A 15,188-nucleotide genomic window follows, 5' to 3' on the forward strand; every position below is an offset into this window, starting at 1 on the left:
GACTAGTCAGAAGTATACTTGGACAGGTGTCCATGGAAAATGTGTGTTCCGGCAAAATCAGCTTGTCCTCAACAAGTTTCAATAATCATCACATTTCATAATACTAGAATTGTCATTCCAAGTACTGTTGGAAAGGTAGCACCTGAGGTGATATAGCTAAAGATTGTCTGCTGTCCCACAGGCAAGTTCCGAGAAAGACTTACTCAAGGAAGAATTAATGCAAGGTTGTCATCGGTCCTCACAGATCATGTTGAACCAAAAATCATCGCCATGTCGTAAAGCAAGATACCTGGAGGAAAATCACACAAAACAAAAGCATTTTAGATTATCACGAATGATCATACACTGCAGCGTGTTTCTAGGGTTTGGATGTCGCAAGTGGATGAGAAAATAGATTGATCCATTTTGTGGTTCCCTCTGTTCCTTCTGCAGGGATGTGTTGGAGGCCCTTGATGGTCTGCACCGCCTGGGCCTGGTCCACGGTGGAGTGCATCCCAGGAACATCCTCCTCAGTATGAGCAAGGAGGCTGATGGTGAGAAGGCTCACGTTTCTGCCAAGCTGGCCGAGTTCGACTTCACCAGGACAACTGTGAGTATACGTCATACTGTCCATATATCGTCCAGCTCTGGTTCCTTGTTTGTAGCAGAGCTGCCAAGTTATTCCAATTCGGCAGGAGGCTTCCTCGATAGCCACTGGTATATATCTGTCTTGATGATGGACTATAAATATGTCCCCGAGCTTGGAATTATTATGGCCAGTTGAGATGCATGTAACACATAAGTATCTCCTTAGAAGCCCTTTGAAACCTTCATGCTTTTGATGTGTTGATACTGTCAGCCCTCAGATAGGGATTCATGCAAATGTCGTTTTCCCCATATTTCATTTGGAGCGTCTGAGTAATATTTTGAATCTGTCTTTATAAATAGCGACCACAAGTGACTGTTCAAAATTAATGGCGTTCTCATCTTTTTTTTTTTTGTCACATGTGTTGGTGTATTTTGTCATTTGTGAATTGGAAACAATGAAATGAAGCATACATGGAGAGAAAGGGACGTGATTGCAGCTTATCATCATGTACTATACACATATGTTATGTATGTAAGAGAAATGCTCAGTTGGTTTGGATCATACATCAAAATATAAACAGAAAGTTGATGTAAGAATGCTCTTTAGCCACCAACTCAAAAGTGCTTTAAAGACCTGACATATATGTAGGCTAATACAAAATACGACTCTTTGCCACAGTCACAGCATAATTGTGCCTGAAAATGGCTGGTTCAGTATTTGACTGCCAACAGTCTCGTTGATGAATTTGAAGATGACTTTATACATTGATGAAAAGGTTTATTGACAATCTCCCATGTTGGTGTGTGTCTGCACAAGTTTTGTTTGTCTGGTGACCGGGGGCGCCCTCCACAGAGCACTGTTTAAAACATTAATTTAGTGCTTGACTTGGTTTCCAAGGCATGGAAAGATAGGAATTGATACTGGTTTAATTTTTGGGTGGTATTCTTAACACTGTTTTAACCCTGTCAGTTGTAACTTCTGCTGTAAGTTTGTAAGTTACAACATCGCTGAAACAGTTGTAAATCAATATTCTGAGAACTGTGTTAATGGTGATCTAAGTCCTGAAAACCATGCCCACTGCAGTGATCATATTCAATAGGAAATGTTAGAAGTATCATGTGAGGCATTTTAACCAGTAAGATTGTTCCCTTGGGAAAAGTGCTGTGCTTAACTATACACGCTTTAAAGTGCGCATTCTCTGGTGTACGCACATTTAAGACAATGGCATGCACAGGCAAAGAGAGCACGAAATAAAAAATGAGTTACAACAGAAGTTAAAACAGAAGTTACAACCGAGAGAAAATGGTGTTCAGTATACCAATTTGTTACAACAGACTTAAAACAGAGATAAAACGGGCTCAGAATACCACCCCTCGTCTATAAGGACAGAATCATCAAAGTGTCTATTTGTGTGTACCTGTGTGCATGGGATTTTCATGCTGCCTAACTTTACTTGAATCATGCATGACTTTACACGTCAGACTCAGACTGCCCTGAAGGGCTATGCGTCAGAATCGGGCATCAGGTTCACTGCGCCGGAGGTCAATTGCGGTCTCCAAGCCACGTGCCAGTCGGACATCTTTGTGACCGGGCTGTTACTTCTCTGGGTAAGTCTCCTTACACCCCAACCCTCATAAAAGTAACTGAAGGAGCCTGTCAGAGCACACTCACACTGTCTCGTCAGTAGAAGATGTATATAGCAATCATGGCTGAGCTCTGTAGATACTCGCTTTCGCTAACCCTATTCAGATGCCTCTTTCGTGTAGAACAATAGAGCTTGTGAACCCGTCTGTGCACACTCTATTCATACCTCGCATCTGATTTGCATTGTTCGACGGCACGTGTAGTTGACCGTCAAAAGGGGATACATGTACCACTTGACTGCTTTGGCACAGGTTGATTACCAACCTGTCTGTTCTCAGTTGACCTGTAAAAACAATCTCATTGTGGGGCAGTTGAGGCTCTCGGAGAATTGCAGGAGGAACAAGTTAACCCGTTGAGGACGAGTCCCGAGTATACTCGGGTAAGTGTCTACAGGAAATGCGTGTTGTAGCAAAATCAGCCCGTCCTCAATGGGTTGATGTACTGTATTCTTGGCTTTGTTTGCATATCTTATTTCTGTTATGATTGTATAATGTATAATTGATGTATGCGTTTTATCATCAGGCACAGACCAGCTGAAGAACAGCCATTGACTGAAGCAGGTCTCCTGCGAAAATAAAATAAACTGAACTGACCTCTCTGAAGATGGTTTATCTTATGATATACCTTTTTTTGTTACAGTGTTCTTGTTTGTTGTTTTAACTTATGGGAGTGGTAAGCAATTTGCCGCACCTCTCTCATTACTTTTAATTTGCTTTTCTTGTCAGTGAATGTATTCAGCCCCCTTTCGGCTGAATGTTGAATACGACGGCATGTTTACTCAGTTGTCCTTAATTTTTTTCACACAATCATGATATGCATGTTTTTTGTCCTTCACTGACGCTGTTGGAAAATGGGGTCCATATGTTTACAAATGATCCCTGTGCCATTGATTGCCTGTGAAATTTTTCTCTACCGCATTGTCATTTTTGCCACCTTGGCAGGCCCTCTACCCGAGCACCAAGTTTACGATGGAGCAGGATGGCACTCCGGAGCTGACCAGAGTCGATCTGCCGCCCTCTCTGGCCGAACTCCTGGAGGCCATGCTGAGCTACAGCCCCATGAAGCGCCCCCTCGCCGCCCGCGTCCTCGAGGCGCCGTTCTTCGTCAGTCCTCCAGGGTTCAATGACCGGCAGGTGGAGGAGGAGATGGAGGAGAAAGGGGAGGAGGAGAAGGAGAAGGAGGTAGAGGAGGAGGAGAAGGAGAAGAAGGAGGAGGAGGAGGAGGATGTTGTGGCTGATGCTGCAGGGGAGACACAGATGGAGGTAGGAGGGAAGGAGAAGGTGAACAGATCAAACGATGAAAAGGAGCCGGAACAGCAAGAGGTCATTACAGATGCCATGTCTTTGTGCCAAATGTGTAGAGTTACAGTACACTTGGTTTTCCTCAGAATTGAAGTGAAAGTATTTGAACAAAGTGTCATCTAGGGCAGGTCTGAGCACACATGCACAATGTTACTCTGTGAAAGTGGCATCCCTCCTGTACTTAAGAAAAATAAATGAATTTATGAAATGAATGAAAAACATGTGCAGATAGAGAAAATTTCAAGGAACATTGATAAATGTCACTCTCATTTTACCTAGTACATGTATATCTCAATTCATTCTATTCCACATTGTGCAGTCTCACTCTGAATGTCTTTATACTATAAAAGTGGAAATTTTCGCACATTTTGCGCAACTAGAACCTGGCACGAAAATAAAAGCACAGAAATATTTTTGCATGCCATATATTCCAGTAGTCAATGTCCTGATTCCGTGGAATTAAAAACACACGAAATCCATCTTACCCGGCCGAGTGCGAAAAATTACTCGCTCGAAAATATCCACTTTTACAGTAGTCAAGATTTCAGCTGTCAGGTAGAATTTTCAAGTCAGGTCTGCTGTGGAAGAAATAAGAAATTAGAAAAATTAAGAATAATTGATGCAGGACAGCTTTGATTATGTGATGTTGGATATTCATGCAAGCATGCACTATTTTTTTTTTTTATACTCAGTGTAAATATAAGTTACAAAACAGGAGACCATTTGGAAAGTGTAAAAGCAGGTGAATAAGGTCAGAACTGTTTTTGTTCAGAAATTGACCAGGTGATATGTTTTGTGTCATTTTGCTTCCAGCCCACCCACTTGTACGTCTGTGGCTAATGTGGGAAATATACTTATTTATCGAGCAACATACATGTATGTATCTATCTGTACATAAGTTATTTGTGTGTATGTGTATGTATGTATGCGCGTACAAGAGGACCTCAACTATCTGACCATTGATTATCTGGATTCCTATTATTCGGTTGTCAACTGGCTGACTTTTTTTTTCCCCATGTTTTAAGTATTTTCAGTGCCAAATCTCACTGAAAGCAAAAGCAAGTTCAACCAATTTCCTGCAAATACACAATGGGATATATTTCAATCATTGCAGCAAACTGTAACTTATAAGTCAGTTTGTGAGACAAATTGTTAGTTTTTGCTTGTTTGTTTGTTTGTTCGTTTCTACTTAGGAGAGAGTAACAGAAAATGTTACAGAAGAGGAGTCCAAAGAGGTGGTACAAGACTCAGACTCTGGGGCTGTGACCAAGGAATCCCCACCCAAAAAAGGTATAACATTGCTTGCATTACATCTTCATTGTGTTTTAACTTTTCTTAAAAGCATGACTTGCTGTCATCTTAGTGGAGATGTAGAGTTTTTCTCTTGACTTTGTGTTTTCAATTTCAGTGTGGATTGGGATAAAAGGGGAAGGAGGTGGGAGCAGGCAAACAGAGCTGCCCTTTTTTAATACTGTTGCAATGCTATTTCTTTCAAGGTGTTGTCTTTGCAGTCATGTCTCATTGCTGTTGGTCCCTGATATGGACAGAGATTACTAAAGTATGATGCAACATATTCCTGAAAGTGGAAATTTTGATACATGAGTGCAAGGTTAAGGGAAAGTGGTGTTCTTTTGATAAGATTTAGTACCAAGCAATATCAATGTGAAGTGAAAGAGTAAGACGAAGAAAACGAGTTAAAGTGAGCGAGACAGTGAGGGAATAAGAGAGAGTATTTTATGTAGGGTTCTGAAAAGAAGTGTGCAGAAGGAATGAATGGAATTTCCCTTGACATGTTGGGTGGTTTGCACTGCTGGCGAATGTCAATAGCCTAAAACATATGGTCAGCGACCAAAGGTCAAGAGTCAAGCTGCCCACCGAAGACAAGTGGCTGTTCGATATTTAGAGGACAGTGCAGATGGGATAGATAGATGAAAATTCATGAACCCAAGGGAATTGAATATGGACCGGCTTAGCCATGGATGATGTGGTTCAGATATGTCTACACCTTTCTTTTCTTTTGTGTTTGTGAGCACCCTTCCTGTGTTACACCTTCAATGCTAGTGATCAAGAAATGCTTTTTGTCCCCGCCGAACGAGTTCGAGCAGGGGACTATGAAACGGGCTCCGTACGTGTGTGTGTCCGTCCGTGTGTCCGTGTGTCCGTCCGTGTGTGCGTCCGTGTGTGATCAAAATGTTCAAAATGCTACTCCTTCGCCATTTCTAACCTGATTTTGATTCTGTTTGCTTTATATGATAGCACTACATGGGAGCTTTGAAACTTCTATACAGAATTTCAATTGTGACCTTTGACCTTGACCTTTGACCTATATTGTACATTTTGCTTCAAAATGCTACTCCTTCGCCATTTCTAACCCGATTTTGATTCCGTTTGCTTTATATGATGGCACTAGGTGAGGGCTTCAAAACTTCTACACAGAATTTTGACCTTTGACTTCTTTGACCTTTGACCTTGATTATTGACCTATATTGTACATTTTGCTACAAAATGCTACTCCTTCGCCATTTGTAACCCGATTTCAATTCCGTTTGCTTTAAGTGATGGCACTAGGTGAGGGCTTCAAAACTTCTACACAGAATTTTGACCTTTGACTTCTTTGACCTTTGACCTTGATTTTTGACCTATATTGTACATTGCCTACAAAATGCTACTCCTTCGCCATTTCTAACCCGATTTTGATTCCGTTTGCTTTATGTGATGGCACTAGGTGAGGGCTTCAAAACTTCTACACAGAATTTTGACCTTTGACTTCTTTGACCTTTGACCTTGATTTTTGACCTATATTGTACATTTTGCTACAAAATGCTACTCCTTTGCCATTTGTAACCCGATTTCAATTCCGTTTGCTTTAAGTGATGGCACTAGGTGAGGGCTTCAAAACTGCTACACAGAATTTTGACCTTTGACTTCTTTGACCTTTGACCTTGATTTTTTTACCTATATTGTACATTGGCTACAAAATGCTACTCCTTCGCCATTTCTAACCCGATTTCGATTCCGTTTGCTTTATGTGATGGCACTAGGTGAGGGCTTCAAAACTTCTACATAGAATTTTGACCTTTGACTTCTTTGACCTTTGACCTTCATCTTTTTACCTATATTGTACATTTTGCTACTAAATGCTACTTCCGGCGGGGACATATATTACGCACCGCGTAATTTCTACTTTTCCTTGTTTTATAAGGGGCTGCTGTGCTATTAATTCACTTAATGGGACATTCCAGACGATTTTCATAATATCACATCATGTAGTACATAGATAGACAGCTCCATATATAGATTTGTGGATTTTATTGTGGTCCTTGAGCAGAGAAACCACTACTCTGAAAAATCTTAAATGAATTGCACTGAACAGTGTTGATGAAATAGGAGCCTCACATATTTCAGAAATGTAGCAGTGCAATTCCATTACAATACCGCTCGCTTAACAAGTTCACCTATGTAAAACCTATGCATGCCTTCTTTTGTTCTGCCTCCTTGAGCCCCACTCATGCTTTCTTATGGTGAGGCTGCCATGTCATCGTCCTTGTTCCTTGCAATTTGTTATAAAGTTTAAAAGCATTCTTATTCCTCATCCCAATCACTATAAATTCTGGAGCTCTGTACTCAGTGTAACAAATTTATAGTTGTTCAAATGTTAAATTCTGAAAATCATCCGGAGGTCTCCTTTAATGCAATACTAGAAAAGCACTCAGAGAGTGCAGACCACCGCCAAGCAGCTCATTTCCACCCATACACACATGCTGAAAATCACCCAATTTCCCAGTGGCACTTTTAAAAAAAAAGGAGCTAAGAAGCATTTACCTCATCGGCTTCCTGCTGTGCGACTCCTCAAGTAGAGCTCATGATTAAGTAGGCATATGCAAACCTGAAATATGCATAGCTTGAACTCTCAAGTTCATTGACCCTATTTGCAAAAAAAAAAAAAAAAAAAAAAGATTCTCCAATTATACTGGATCACAACCAAAATTTCAATGTCTGTTCCTTGTGTCAGTCATTGTAAATGACTTTTCCGGTAAGTGTCATCCAAATCCGTTCAAAATTTTAGAGTTATTTTTGCAAAAAGACAGACCAATGCCGACAAAAACGTAACCTCTTTCCTTGGTGGAGGTAATTAACAAGTAGCAAGTAGTTAAAATGAGGGTAGTTGATATTGTGTAGCAATTTCATAGTTTGACTGTTCTAACCTCACACTAATCATCACTCTTTCTGCTTCATGTTTTCTATGTGCCTCTCACATGTTACAGCCAAAACAGAGGAGGAGGAGGAGGAGAGCAATTGTGACAGTGGTGAGGGGAAATAATTGCTTTTGTTTCACATTGTCACAATGTACTCTAGAACTATTGGGAGTAGGATTTCTACCATGCGTTATGGGGGAGGCATGCCAGTTGCCATAGCCACATTTCTTGTTCACGTTTGTTTGTTTTGTTTTGTTTTGTTTTGTTTTGTTTTGGTTTTTTTTGGGGGTGGGTATATGCAACAGAATTCAACTCGATTTAACGTAATAACCTTCCACCAGTATAAATCAGAAGAGTCCAACCTTTCTTTTTCTTTGCACCCTTTTTTTGTTTTTTTGTTAATCTTATTATGAGTTAGTGAAAGTGTTTGTGTGTGTGTGTTTTTTTGTTTGTCTTACAACTTTAAATGTGGTACTTTTAAACGGGGAGGGGGGGGGGGGAAGGATTCTGCAGTCACTACATCCACCCTGGCAGGCCTTTACGTGCCACTACAACCAGGTCATGGTCTTAACAACCCAGATGTGCTGACTAATAGTCTCCTTTCCAGGGCTATTTGTGATCTTTTGTAAATTTAAATCAAGGAACTTTTACATGTGACATATACCGTATACGCCATATATTTAGCGAGTCTAAATTTTCGCTAATCGGAACTTCCCGACTATTACGCGAGTGGTTAAACTCACGATCATGGAGTATTGTACAGAATGGAGAAAATTGTGTACGTGTGCGTCACATTCATATCGGGATCAGAGTCATTATTTTCGTGTGTCTTTAATTTTGCGAGTAGCACCTGACTCGCGAAATTCGCGAAAATAAAAACCTCGTGAAATATTCTGTGTATACAGTATATTGTAAAGTGGCTGTCACGCTTGGGTTATCTTAACTCCAGAACCTCCACCACTTGAAGATGATGATGTTGACGATGTTGGGGAGGAGGATGATGTCGCTGAGATGCAGGAGGCAGATGGCAGTGATCATCAGACAGGTGAATTTGAATTGAATTGACGTTGTGTATTGACTGAAAATAGCAGCCCAGAAGCTGAAATACTGTTCACTTTACACAGTTTACAATGAAAATCTAAAAATGATTCTTATCAAATTAGCCAGCTATTTAGTATTTACAAAATGTACATGAAATTACTCATACGTCCATATAAACCATCAATATATATACAAATGAAAATAATAATCAGTATTAATCTTCTACCCCACAACCCTGAATTATTACTTGGGACAATGGATACCTTGGTATGAGCACACAAGAAAATTTGTACCTTGCACTCTTATGGATCTTATGTTAAGTTATAGCAAAAACATACTCTGAAGTGGCATTTGCTTCCTGTGATTTCATCCGTGATCTTGCCTTCTTTAATCTTCCTATTTTGTTGTCACAGAAGCTGTTAATGAGAAAGATGATCAGCCCAGCGCCAAAGCCGAAATGGACGATGATAGCTCCCCTGTGTGAGATGGTGTGTTTCAGACTAAGACCAAGGAACGTCTGCTACAGAGTCACCTTGTTGTTTCTATTGAAATTTCTTTTTCCTCATGTTGAGCAGTATTATCAGTGGAAACCCGTGTATCTATTCCTAAATGTAATGTCAAAACAGCAGCGCTATTCTGTTTTTAGAGATTTAGAAAAAAAAAGTTTAAAACCACATGAGTAGTTGTGGAATGTTGTATTCACTCCACCATTTGCAGCATTTTATGCAGAGGTGTAGTTGACTTTGTTATATATTGTTAGGACAGTTTGTATTACACAGGGCTGTACCTCTTATTTGATGTGGGCCATTTGCTCCGTCAGTGTAGAGATGAGCTGTCCGTATTCAGGATTGCTGCTATACATTTCATCATATTTCCAGAGGCATGCTGAAAGAGTTACTTTTGATAATTTGCCTTCATCTCGAACATTTGTTCCTTGGTAGAAAGTGCCTGCATGTCTCATGTGAAAGAAGCACAGCTGGTTGTACTCTGCATGGGTGTTATTTTCAAGAAGCAAGTGTGTGCTATTAATGTGTTGGGTGTGTGGATAAGTTCATTCATTGTCATGGCAACGCATCCCAGTGGCTGCGTGCAGTCTGCACTTGCAGAGAGCAAAGGGACAGAGTCAGCTTTTGTTGCAGACAGTTGAGTACGTGAAGATTTTAAGCGATTTTGGCAATGATGCCGAGCAAAGGGTCCTTCAGTCTTCGCCAAAAAGATTATAAGGCCATCAGTATCTCCTTGAATGGTCAAGGCTCAAATGCTGATGGTCATTGATCAGTGCGTAAAATGATGTAGTTCATTGGAGAGTTTCAGCAACATGTAAAGCTTATAGCTTGTAAAGTCTATGCAGGACTTTGGATGTAATATTGCAGCTCTAAGGGAAAGATGGTATTCTTGGCATTAATTTTATGTTCATGAGGGAGGGCATGTGCAACAATAGAAAAGAGACAAGCAAAATTAAAAGCAAAAAAACCCAAATGAATAGAAATAGGCAAACTTCATGTCGTCTGCGAAATGGAAGGAAAATTATTTGTGGCAAGATACGCGTATTTGTTTGTTTAAAAAAAAATAGCTTGCTTGTTTTGTTGTCTGTTTGCGTCTTATCCCATTTTCTTTGCTCACTTTTCCACTAATAATTTATATTCTTTCTGGTCAGTTTATTCTGTCTTTATTTTTTATGCATTTCCTGTAACTTTGAAAATAACCTCTGAACAAACCAAAGAAAGTTGCTAACTATGCATGGTATTCAGTAGAGAGCTTTTCAGAAACAAACTTGATACTTGTGCATCTCCTCGGTGTGTGTTTTCTCTTGTTTTTTCCCCCAGATTGTACATGAATTTGGAGACAGCTGATATAAACTATTTGTGCCAAATGTAACTCTGTCATTATATGACAGTATGCATAACTGCATTGCCATGTGTGCATAGATGTAGATATATTTTGTTTGTTTTATAGATACTAAATGTTTATGAATTTTTTTTTTTAACAGTACTACAGTATCCACCTTTTTACAGTCTTTGACAATCTAGTACAAAAAAAAAACCCACAACAAAACAAAAAAGAAAGATGAGTAATACACATTGTGAGAGGTTTGTCTTTTCCTGCTCTTTTAGTGAAGACCATTGGATTGTGTGATTACTATTTGTACAGAACTTTATTTTCTGTGTCATTTCAAAATATCCCCCACAACACACCAAGAAAAATATTTTACAGTGGGAATGGTTGTACTCATTTATGGACATGCAGTGAAAAAGCAGGGCTAAGTTTTGATATCTTTTGGACCAGAAACTTATGAAGACATTAACAATAGGAGCGACTTGTCATGTTGGTAACATGTTCCTGCTCCCACGCACAGTTGACCTACTTTTCTCTGTTGATTTACTAATGCATACATAAACATTTATGATATATGTGATATTATGCAGTCAATCTCACCCAGGTCGAATTTAAAGGGGCTGGAGAAAAACTCCTCGACTTTTGTGAATTTTGATGTACACAATCGAATCCACACGTTTGTATTTATCTGTACGGGTGAAGATATTTCATCGACTTGGCCAATTTTGCTACTTTTGCAAGGTCAACTTTAGAAGAGGCAAGGTTGACTGAACATGTCCAGACACTTCATGGTAAGGTATATTGTTGTATTGTATTTATGTATGTATGTCTGAGTTTAATGTCAGTTCAGTCAAAGTGAACTTTTGTTGTTGTTTCTTCTTGGTCCACGAGTTTGACTGCCATCCTGTGCTTATTTTACAGTTCGTGTTTGATCAGCATCAGAAAGTACAGTATATCCGCATTCCAAAGTAACAAATCCAGTACAATTGTATAAAAATTTCTATCACCATAGAGCAGTTATGACCTCGATTATGCAATAGTTTGCCATCTCCTTTGGTTGCCAGATTGTGTCAGGCTTTTACACAAAGTATGTTGGTCTAAGTTTCACATTTGTACATGTTTTCTTTATGGTACAGTGCACATTGTTTATCTGTGCTTATATGTATCTGTTTCTTTTCGGTATGTACTGTGGCAAATTGAAATGAAGATTTTTTTTTTTTTTGTAAGATCTCCTACACCAAGTCAGAATGCAATAGCTTTAGGTATTGAACAGGACAAGTGGGTGTTTAATAGCTCTTTCAGTACACTGACTTGTACGATGTATTCAGCTTGAACTCGTGTCTTTTTTGATACTCTCATTTCAAATGCACTCTTTGAATCGTGGCACAGAACTTATTTGCATCATGGTAATGAGTATTAGTGACCCAGATTTGTATGAAAACACAAACAACTACTCAGTTTGGAAGGGTCCTAGATTGTTTGTCTTTTGTTTAGTGGGGAAGCAATGTGCTTTTAGGTTTAATGTTATTTTGTAACAAATAGATTCATCCATCTCTTTCGCCATTCCAAAATGTGTACAGCATGAGCTTTTTGTTTGTTTTTTGTTGGACATTTTAAGTAGGCTGAAAACTGTACTGACACAAGATATTTTTGTTTCGGCTTGTACAATCGTTTTCTTCTTTCAGTGCATGCATCACAGTACATTGTAGTCACTTGTATTCAGCGAGATTTTTGAACATTCATTTCACATCTGTCAAAAGAGAACTATGCGGGAAAAAAGTGTGCCTCAGATGATAGTCAAAAGATTCAGTCAATTTTTGTCTTCCATATCAATTTGATCAGGCATTGTATGTGGAAAGTACACTGCACTTTGTATTGTTAAGAAGGTTATATGTGTGTGTGGTTTTTTTTTAAATGAATAAAGGTTCTTTTCCATCATTAAAAAAAATAAGCTGTAACTGAGATTTCATTCATCACATGCGAGACGTTTAAAGGGACCAAGCAATGCAAATGCATGTTGACATGATTAGATGGATATGCCAACAAAAAAAACCCTTCCCAGCAAGATTCTGCCAGTGACATTATCTTTGCTAGAGTATGAATCTTTATGATAAACAAAAGTCACTGGAATGCCCCTTCCCCTGGACCAAGCATAACTTGCATGATTCTGCACAATCTTTTTTGATAATCATTAGTAATATCAAGACATGAAAATTATGCTAAGTGTAGGGGAAAGTGCATTCTAATGCCTTGTTAATCATGTTAACCTAGTACTTTTAATAGCAGAGATTAACATATAGGTATGATGTCATTGACAGAATATTGGTTGGAAGGTTTTGTTGAGTGTATCCAAGTAATCTGAAGGAAAAAAATAGTAAAATTAATACAATATGCTATATGGAATGTATTTAGATATTCATTTGGCTTCATAAGTGGTGTTGGGGGGGTATCACAAATCAACACAATTCAACACACATTTATTTCCATTCTGCAGTTCCTTTCAAGACCTGTAGCTGTGTAGTTAGAAACATATCCAATCATGCCCCGGCATGGTGAGGCATGCAGAAGACACTTTTCCCTTTCCAGAATACAAATTAGAATGCCAAAACCTTGCATCTCGCGTATTCTTGGATGCAATTACAATTGTGTACAGCTGTGGTCGGGTTTCATACCTTCTGGTGTTATGTTTCATGGACTAGATTTTTTTTCCCCTAATTCATGCAGCTCCTGTCGTCAAAATTTCTCTCCCAAAGTGGAAATGCTAAATGGAAAAGTAAAATGACATATCAGCAATGTGTTCTAAAGTATTTGCCTTGGACCACTTCAGTGCCAAAATATAGTTTGGATATGTTTCTGGTGAAGAAACCACATTATTTCACAAGTACTGTGCCTTTGTGTGAGTTGATGTGAATACAGATTTATGACTTTAAAAGTGATGTCCCACAAAGCAGAGAGAATTCGGTTTGACTTTACACCTTGACAATAAAATTTATTTACAATATCTTTGACAGTCACATGAATGGAAAATGTACATAGGGTATCAATACTTGGAACACGAATGTAGACATGCCAGAATTCTACATTTCTCTGAGATTTTTAACAATTCTTGATTTTCTCAAGTACAATGTAGTCTTACTCTTTAAGAACAACTGTCATCTTTAGAACTGTAATACACGAACCAGCATTTAAAAGTTCAGAGCAGCACTTCTCTGCAGCTTATCTTTGTGGAGAACTGCAATTTGGGGAGTCCTTCTGCTAGTTTTCATGAGACCAGTCATCAAATTATTCTTACTTTTGCGTTGCATAAAATGTCCTGAAGAAAGCCACAAATTGATTCAAAGGAGAAATGAGAGCTAATAATATACGTAGGGTAGGGTCACAGTGCAGCTCTGATAATGCCAAGACTTGCACTAATTGTACATCCAGCACAATGAACAACATTTATCCCAAGCTCCAGAGAAGCAGCACACGAGATGATTTCTCTTACACTTTAAAGGGAAATTCATGATAAGATTAAAGCTTGTCTGAAAAGAAAGAGTCAAATTTACAAGTCTAGATAAAGAATAGGGAAGTTATGCATTGTGAAGTTTCAATAATTTTTCATAGTAACAGTTCCAGAACTGTCAATATGAATATGGAAATGGTGAATTAATATCACTGCCTCACAACTTGCCATAAACCACTGGTAGTTTGTACATAAATCTCGAAATTTCCAAGTTTTTTTTTTGTTCAAATGCAAATATGCTCCAGTGTCAAATCCTATTATGATTTATCATCATTTTGAAGTTATTCAGCCAGGAATAACGTTATGTTTACACTTTTATAGCAGAGGAATGAAGTTCTTTTTTTTTTTTTTTTTTTTACACAAATGGAAAATTGCCAGGCAATGACATCATCAGCTCACTCATTTGCATGTTCATATCTGCTTTTTGAGGATTGTATAACTTCCTTACTTTATTTCGCTTTTGATGAAATTTTTACTGTCATGTTTGCAGAATTTTACTCTTTATATTCAGACTAACTTTCAAATGGTCCAGAATCCCCCCTTAACAAACATGTACTCTGTACACATGAAAGCATAATTGATAGAGACATACAATGTAGATATACCTCCTGATGATGTTTGTCAAATAAACTTGTGCAAATACATTTAAAGTAGCTCAAATAATCCACAAAAACAATGCAAATGCATAAAGTTCATACCACAGGACAAATAATACACAGAGTTTGTTCCTACTTACTTGCAAACGATAACACAGTGACTACGGTTGAATGTTTATTCACTATTTTTTTGTTTGTTGGTGTGCAGCATAATACTTCTGTATAGCTCAAAATTTTACCACCCACAAAATTTACACAACCCACAACAAAATTTAAATTCTTGTTGATAGCCTCTGAGATACTTTATTTAAAACACAGAAAAACGATGAAACACAATTCACAGGAAATTGAATCCCCTGCAGAGTTTTTTTGCTTCATGAGAAAAATTTTCACTGGCGAGGCAGATGTTGAGGGTCTAGGTAAGAGAATCTTTGAGTGGTACTTTCCATCCCCTATTTTTATCAAAGATTGGGCTCATAACTACTTGACTTTCCTTCTCAA

General features: G+C 38.5%; 1 protein-coding gene across 1 annotated transcript in view; it reads left to right on the forward strand.

Annotated features, from left to right (window-relative positions):
• Nucleotides 1-9,780, forward strand: part of LOC139737789 (serine/threonine-protein kinase 31-like) — a 50,656-nt gene extending 40,876 nt beyond the window's left edge. Inside the window, exons 22-28 of the mRNA XM_071648465.1 lie at nucleotides 433-589; nucleotides 2,050-2,175; nucleotides 3,154-3,345; nucleotides 4,707-4,803; nucleotides 7,779-7,820; nucleotides 8,659-8,754; nucleotides 9,164-9,780. Of these exons, the coding sequence (XP_071504566.1) occupies nucleotides 433-589; nucleotides 2,050-2,175; nucleotides 3,154-3,345; nucleotides 4,707-4,803; nucleotides 7,779-7,820; nucleotides 8,659-8,754; nucleotides 9,164-9,234 (781 nt within the window). The 3' untranslated portion in view covers nucleotides 9,235-9,780. The remainder of the gene's footprint in view (nucleotides 1-432; nucleotides 590-2,049; nucleotides 2,176-3,153; nucleotides 3,346-4,706; nucleotides 4,804-7,778; nucleotides 7,821-8,658; nucleotides 8,755-9,163) is intronic.
• The last annotated feature ends 5,408 nt before the right edge of the window (nucleotides 9,781-15,188 follow it).

Source organism: Diadema antillarum, unplaced genomic scaffold (assembly GCF_040938485.1).
Source record: "Diadema antillarum isolate AM-2024a unplaced genomic scaffold, OU_Dant_1.0 seq00000705_RagTag, whole genome shotgun sequence".
Lineage (NCBI taxonomy): Eukaryota > Metazoa > Echinodermata > Echinoidea > Diadematoida > Diadematidae > Diadema > Diadema antillarum.